This window comes from Anas platyrhynchos, chromosome 3 (assembly GCF_047663525.1).
Source record: "Anas platyrhynchos isolate ZD024472 breed Pekin duck chromosome 3, IASCAAS_PekinDuck_T2T, whole genome shotgun sequence".
Taxonomy (NCBI): domain Eukaryota; kingdom Metazoa; phylum Chordata; class Aves; order Anseriformes; family Anatidae; genus Anas; species Anas platyrhynchos.
Genome location: NC_092589.1, coordinates 85158892 through 85166880, shown reverse-complemented (window position 1 = coordinate 85166880; position 7989 = coordinate 85158892). Strand labels below are relative to the sequence as shown.

The window sequence follows — 7989 nt, the reverse complement described above, 5'->3', positions numbered from 1 at the left end:
TCCGCTCGGCGGCCAGGTAAACCTCCGGCCGCACCACCACAGCCGGGGGGACCGAGGGGAGCGGGGCTCCGGGCGGGCCCCTCCGTGCCGCCGGGTGCCCGGCTCGGGCCGCCCCGGGGAAGGAGCGGGGCAGAGGAGCGGGGACCGGGGGCTGGGACCGGGCGAGCGGCGGTGGCGGCCGCGTGGGGCGGGCGCGGTGAGGGCTCCCCCCGGCCGGGGCGGCGCTTGGTTTCTCCTGGCAGCGGAGGCAGGGCCAGGCGCGGCGAGGGTGGGCAAGGAGTTGGCGGCGGGGCCGGGGGGGAGGCGGCGGCGGCGGCGGTGGAGTTGGCTCCGGACGCGGCGGCGGGAGGTGAGGGACGGGGCTCCGGCACCGGCAGTCGGGGCGAGCCGGGAGCGGGGAGCCCCGCGGCGGGGAGCCCCGGGACGGGGGGCGCGGAGACGGGCGGACCTAAGACGGGGAGACCCGGGGCGGGCAGCCCGGGGATGAGGAGCCCCAGCACGGGGAGCCCCGGGACAGGGAGCGGGGTCTCGCCCTGCGCCCCGCCGTGAGCCGTGGACGGGCAGAGCCGCGGGGTCGGAGCCGGGGCCGGCCACGTGTCGGGGGCGGCGGGCGAGGCACGGGGCGGCGGGGGGCGTGCTGCGGGGGGCTCCGCGCTGCCCTCTGCCTTTCCTTCCCCCGCCGCAGGTCCGCGGAGCGGAGCCGGCTTCGCCTCGCCTCTCCTCTCCTCTCCTCGCCGGCCGGAGCCGAATGCGCCCGGAGGGGAAGGTCCCGTCGCGGGCCGGGCCGCCGCCGCCCACCGGTGTCGGAGCCGGAGCCGGAGCCGGAGCGATGTCGGGGCGCGAAGCCGAGCGCGGCGGGGCGCTGTGCCTGGGGCTGCTGCTGCACGTCCTGCTGGGCTGCGGCTCGGCTCAGCAGCCCGGCGGCTGCCCGGCCGGCTGCGAGTGCTCGGAGGCGGCCAAGACGGTGAAGTGCGTGAACGGCAACCTGACGGAGGTGCCGCCCGACCTGCCGCCCTACGTGCGCAACCTCTTCATCACCGGCAACCCGCTGCGCCGCCTGCCCGCCGGCGCCTTCGCCGCCCAGCGCCTGGCCGAGCTGGGCGCCCTCAACCTCAGCGGCAACCACCTGCGGGTGGTGGAGGCCGGCGCCCTCTCGGCTCTGCCCTCGCTGCGGCAGCTGGACCTCAGCGGCAACCCGCTGGCGTCCCTCAGCCCGCAGGCTTTCGGCCAAGGCGGCAGCCCGCTGGAGGAGCTGGCCCTCCGCGGGGCTCTGCGCGACCAGGGAGCCCTGCTGGGGCTGGCCGCCCTGCTGCAGGCAGGGGCCCTGCGCAACCTCAGCCGCCTGGAGCTGGCCGACAACGGGCTGCTGCTGCTGCCCGCCGGCATGTTCGGCGCCCTGCCCGCCCTGCGCCACCTGGACCTCAGCAACAACTCGCTGGTGGGGCTGCGGAACGTCTCCTTCCAGGGGCTGGGCCAGCTGCAGAGCCTCAACCTCAGCGACAACTCGCTGGGCGTGCTGAGGAACGGGACCCTGGCCCAGTGGCGCGGGCTGCCCGCCCTGCGGCACATCGGCTTCGGCCGCAACGCCTGGGTCTGCGACTGCGCCATCGAGGACCTGGTGGCCTGGCTCAAGGAGAGCGACCAGGTCGAGGGCAAGGAGGCCCTGACCTGCGCCCACCCCGAGAAGATGCAGGGCAAAGCCCTGCTGAAGATCAACGCCTCGGACCTGAACTGCTCCGTGCCCGTAGACCTGCCTTCCCAGCTACAGACTTCCTACGTCTTCTTAGGGATAGTCTTGGCTCTCATCGGGGCCATCTTTCTCCTGGTTTTGTACTTGAACCGAAAAGGAATCAAAAAGTGGATGCACAACATCCGAGACGCCTGTAGGGATCACATGGAGGGATATCACTACAGATACGAGATCAATGCCGACCCCAGGTTAACAAACCTCAGCTCCAACTCGGATGTCTGACAGAGCGCCGCGGAAGCGGGGCAACGCACAGTAGCTATGCATGAAACGTAGACTGATGCTTTACCCTTGTGCTTGCTTCCCTCTCCCCAGAGAAATCTCAGACGTGCTTGCAACACGAGGGGGATATGCCTCCACGTGATGTTCATTACCCTTCTCTCTTCGTTCTGAGATGCTGGGCAGCTGCGCATGGTGTTGGGCTGTATGTAAGAAACAAGCTGCTACTTCTCTTCCTCCTTACCTGTTTTCGTTGGTACTCGTGGGAAGCTTTTTCCAAGATCTCAAAAGAAAAAAAGGATTCTCTCTGTGATGCTCCAAAGCCACCAGAGTTTATGTTATATATACATATATATATACATACACACACAGATACCATTCAACAAAAGCTGCCTCAACTTTTTGGGAAAAAAAGATTTCAATCTTCTGTGCCAGTTTTGGTCTTGTATATCTGAATTGTGATGACGATGATTCCATTTCATAGACTTACACTGAGTCTCAGAAAAACAAAGAAACTCCTTTTAACAAGTCCTCTGTAACAACAAAGGAAATCAAATAGTGAGCATGCACAAATACTTTATAGTTTTACATGTTAGGAAATCTACAATCTCAGTTAGTCTCTTAGTATTTTATACTAAGTTATTTTTGATTGCAGTTTACCTGAAAAGACATTTTTTTTCTATATAAGCTGCATCTAAACTCCGTCTGAACCGTTAAATTCAATAAACAGTCTTACAAGAACTTGTGTTGAAGTTTGCTGTTTAATGAGAAATGTACGGACATCTAAGAATGTTAATAACTTTAGACTCTCTGGAGTAATAGCCCTACGGTAGTAATCCGAATAAAATTTTGTATGAACGTGTAGCTTAGAGACATAAATATTTATGACAATTTTGTGAAATAGGCTTTAAGAATTACACTGATCAACGGCGAGAGTAGTTCCACTTGGCACAAAAGCCCCAGTCTGCTCTCCCGAAACAACTGCAAAACGTCGAGACAGATGCTAGTGTCTATCTAGCTGGGAAGGTACGAGCTAATAGAATTTACATAAGCTCTTCTCTACCAAATTTAAAAACATTCAAATTAAATTGCAGAGTTTGCAAGCTAAACAAAATTGTACCAGAATGGAGGTGTTTGTTATAAAAGATATGCTTGCAGGTCCTGAACTAAATTAAATGCAGCTCAGTCATGTAGTCAGTGAGCTTCAGACTCATAAGTCAGTGCAGCACTTAGTAAATTAAGTTCTTGCTGTTTGATTTTAAACTCTCGGTGCGATCCTGTAGTGACTACATTCAGTAATTCGATGGAACTTTGCATTTATCTTAAAACTTCTAACAGGTATGTTTAAGTATTGTGTAATTTCTCATGCTTATTACTTGCTTGGGAATGCATTTTCATGTAAATATATGAAGCATGCAAAGACAAACTTCAGAAATGCATCATTTACTAACTAATTCTGAAGGCATATTGAAAGGTTAGCAAGAACCTTCCAATGGCCGTCAGTAATTAATGCATTTTTCCTAATACATTCTTAGATTTTTAATGAAAAAAAAATACACCGAATGTGAAAGTGTAATGTAAATTGGTATCTGTCAGTATATTGGTGGAGCTTTTTCTATGGTCATTGTTAATGAAAGCTCTTAAGCATCTCTAAAATTTTATGAATTAGCAGCAACTTTCCTTCATTTTCAAAAATGACAGTTTTGTCATAGATATATGCCTTTGGTAAGAGCTCATAAATATAAAATAGTCCTTAAGGAATCAGAAAAAATATAATCTATCTGGGGCATCAGTATTATTCAAATGCATTTTTCTCTCCTTGTAACTTCAGACATTGTCAAAACAAGTAGCACAAGTTGGTTTAGACTAATTTTCTATTTCTTTACATGGGCTTTATTCAATACCAGCATTTTTTTTTAATGTGCTTTTGTACATTTGCCCTCGAAAGTAAAAAAGAACATTAAGTACAATCAATATTTTGATAAATCAGTGTATTCTACAATTAATGTGTCTTCAACAATAGCCTATTCCTCCTGCTGTATTTAAATGTATGAGCAATACCTGAATAACATCATATGAATTTAAGTTTGTGGATTCTTAAAAGCAAACTGCTGGCCTGAATGTTAGCTGCACATATTTTAAGAATAGTGTAAAAGAGCCCGGTGTGAATAATTATTACTGTGCAACTATGCAAACTGTTCATACTTAGCATACATCCAGTAGTTTATATAACAAGGTAGAGTTTACAATAGCTATGCAGTGTGCTGTGTTGTATTGGTCATTTTGGAGATTACCAATTTACACTCATCTATACAGTGCCAAGAGGAGAGGAGTGTCATCATTGCTTAAGATGCTCCTCTAACGTTATAGGTAAAATATGTACAAACAAAGACATTTCTTGGGCAATTTCTTGTTTGTTTGTTTTCTTAACAGATGCTTTCAAGTAACTGCAGTGAAAACCTATGGTCTGTAATGTGTTAATGTAACAGACATGCATTTATAGAACCGTGTAAGGATAGGCAACGACTTGAATCACAGTCTGTCACCACTGGACTGAGTATTTGTATAGTGAAGAAGTGTAACTCTTGTACCACACCTATTATTCTAAAGATTATTATTATTTTTGTATCATGGAACCTCATTGTAATAGACTTTAATTAGAAACCTGGTGATGGAGACTTTAAACTATTTTTTCCATTTGCTTATATGTGCGTTTGTTAGGATATAACAGTTAGCATGTGTGAATATTGTGATGGATGACATTCTCTTACAGTGTTTGACTGACAGTGAATGCTTTGGTGCTTTGTACAATGCATTTGGTCTTAAATCCCCTTCTATAACCAGTGCTTGAAATTTGTTTTCCTTTCCTATTACGAAGTAGTTACAGTGGTACTCAGAAGACATATAAAAAGTAGCTCCCAAAGTGCTTCAGAGCTTGGTTGAAAACTATTTAATTTAAAATATCATTAGTTTAAGGGTTCTTCTGAAGCATATTTTATTCTGCTTTGACACCTAAAACTTCAATTGATTACTATTTCCAGACCAGCTTAATTAGCCAGGCTGTTTTATTCATTCATTCTTCAATAAAACACGTGCAGTACTAAATGCCTCTAAAATGTGTTTTGTATACGTAAAACCCCAAAGTTCTGCATGACACAGTTGTCATTGATGTTTCGAGTAACACAGAAAGGAGTGGGTAAATCTGAAGGGAAGGCAACGCAGCTAAGAAGCAAGAACGATGGATTGTCAAAGGGTCAACTGCTCTCTTTAAACTAGTTTTTGTTGTAATGAGCTTAAAACTTTCTTAGAGAAGTAACACAAGGAACTGAGGTTGTTTTAATGTATCTTACGTAAATATTTTCTATATGCTGTGTTGCCAAGTAAGAAACAGAAAATTCCCTAAATGTTTCTTTACCCAAGGTAGCTCAGTGTTAGATCACCTGACGTTTTTTACTCTCAGCAAGCCGTAATATTGCCAATAATTTTCACACACAAAAAGTACTTTGAAGCTTTGTGCAACTACTTTAAACCTTTATTCTGGGTAATTTACCTTTTAATAACCAGTGGCAATCCCCAGCGACATGGTAGCTTGTGAAGCTGCCTGTTCAGACCCACATGCAGTTGTTGACTGAGATGTCACTGAAGACAGGCGTGACAAAATATTCACAAGATGACTGTGCCAAGATCCCAACTCTCATTATTCTACCAGCATTTTCCCTGTGGTATACTCTGCTCTTTGTGCATCTACATAATTTCCTTTTTTTTTGCCTCATTTTCCCAAGAAATCCATTAAAAGGAGTATCATGAATCTGCGCAGGTGGAGAAATCAGTCTGACTGCACCTGTATTTATGGTTTTGCATCTTCATTTCCCTTTACGTCTTAGCATGAAAAAGAGCCTTTGTCGAGGTGGACAGAGTGATAATCTGATATGCTCCTTTTCTTTAGCAGCTGAATGTTCAAGAAGAACCATTCATTCTCAGCATATGATGAAGGAAAATAGCATTTGGTAAGAAAAACGTTTCGGTTTCAAGCTTCCAAATGGCATTTATATTCTTTAAGAGACAGTTGAATGGAGAGGCTTATAAAGGAAAGAGAGATATCAGCACTGAAAATCAGAACACTATCGACAGGAAAAATCTGTATCTTTTATGTTATGGTCATGGTTTATGGGTATGGCTCTAATTTCTTCCTGTTGCTATAAATAGAGTTTTTGCTAACAGGTGGAGTCACGTCCTATAATATTTGCAAGGCAGGTGTTTTTGGGGGTTATAATAGAAGATTGCATTTAATTCAGTTTCTGCTGATTTAATAATGATTAAATGAGGCCCTCAGCTCCATGCTCTGTTTTCATAAATGTGCTGCTTGCTAGTTGCAAAGCTCGTGACTTAAATGAAAGCCCACCAAGGCAGAGGGAAAGACAGTCTGTTTGGGGAGTGTGACATTTACTGGATATCTCATACATGCTTAAAGGAGAGAAACAAACCATGTGGGTGGCAAGGGTCCTTTGCTGATGCAGAATTAAATACATTCCTCTGGTTTCTTGAGTCAATTTAGCAGTAGCAGAAAAGTGGTGCCTTGTACCAACACAACAAACCAAACAGCACTCCTCTCCCAGCTTGGAGGGAAAAAAAAATCACAAGCTTTTCAAAGTGGAAATATAGGTCTGCAGCATAAGTATGTCCCTAAAAAGGAATTTTGCTTTCTCAACAGTGTTACAATTTTCATGTCGTCGCATCCTTGGAAAACCTTGCTATGCCAGAAGTCATCTGTAGTGTAGGCAAAGCTTGAAATCAGTCTGTGCATTCCCAATCTTATCCTAAGTAGAAATAGGGAACTATTTAGAGAATTAAAATGGTACTTTAGACACTATTTGTATTTCAGTTAATAATCTAATACTTGCAATTACTTATATTTTTCAAAGTATTCATTAGATAGCTTTTCCTTTCTGATGACAGACTTACAAAATAACAGAACAGATTCGTGATTTCCTGTAATTATGCATGAAAGCATCTGAATAAATTAGCAATGTTGTTTCAGTGCATACAGTGATGAAAAGTTTTGAAATCCATCTAGTGTTCTAGAATGTTTCGCTATTCTAGACATTTTAGATATGCAAGAAACTGTTGTGAGTTTTTCAGATTGAACTTTTACTTCATAATTAAAAAATGATACCTCAATAAAATAAAATGTCTATTAGATTGCTTATTAATGTTATATGTTCTCAGTGTTGATTTAATTATTGTAAGTCCTCATAGATATTGAGGTCTTTGCTAAGTGTTTTCTCTATAGGTCAAAATGATTATTGTACTGTGAATTTGCATGACACAATAGTGAAAAAGCAACTTCCACCCAGGCAGTATGATTACTTTCTCTAGAAAGAAATTTCGTCAGTGAATTTAAGGAGTTGTGATTTAACCATTCTTGTTATTTTTGGACATGATTTGATAGCTTTTTCTTTTTTGTATATGCATTACTGTTTTTCAAGTTCATTGCAGATTCTAAATTTAACAGTAATGGATTTTTAGTTTTTAATGATTCTATCAAATTGTGTATTTTGAAGTCTTCAAATGTCTATTTACATAGTGAAACGCAGAGGCACTCTTATTGGTGTCATGCATTTTCTTACTGTGATGGAAGTATTAAAGAAAAGTGTTGCTGAAATAGAGGATGAATGAAAACAGAGAATGAATAGAAAATTTCAGAGAAAAGAAAAAAAAAACATTCTGGTGGCAAACTATTTTCTTCTTGCAACTTCTTTTAATGTAAGTACTTGGACTGTGACTATGTGGAAATTCAAGGGGGAAGATATCATTTCATCTTGTCATAGATAGCTATTGCAGATGTCTGAAATTTTAGCAGGACGGAGCAATTTCTGGGGGCTGTCCCAGTAGTATACCTGATGACTTGGTTAGCCGTGTATTTAAGCTGCATGCTGTTGCTGTTTTTTCACATTGTTAGGGACACCGAACAGGGGAGGATGTTCAGTTTTAGCAGGAATGGGCTGATCTATCCTAGATTTTAT

At 44.9% G+C, this 7989-nt stretch overlaps 1 protein-coding gene across 1 annotated transcript; it reads left to right on the top strand.

Moving 5' to 3' along the window:
• The first annotated feature begins 216 nt into the window (after positions 1 to 216).
• On the top strand, positions 217 to 7181 carry TPBG (trophoblast glycoprotein). Its single transcript, XM_027454952.3, has 2 exons — positions 217 to 349; positions 686 to 7181. The coding sequence occupies exon 2, from the start codon at positions 749 to 751 to the stop codon at positions 1970 to 1972; it is 1224 nt and encodes a 407-aa protein (XP_027310753.1). The 5' UTR covers positions 217 to 349; positions 686 to 748; the 3' UTR covers positions 1973 to 7181.
• Positions 7182 to 7989: the final 808 nt, after the last annotated feature.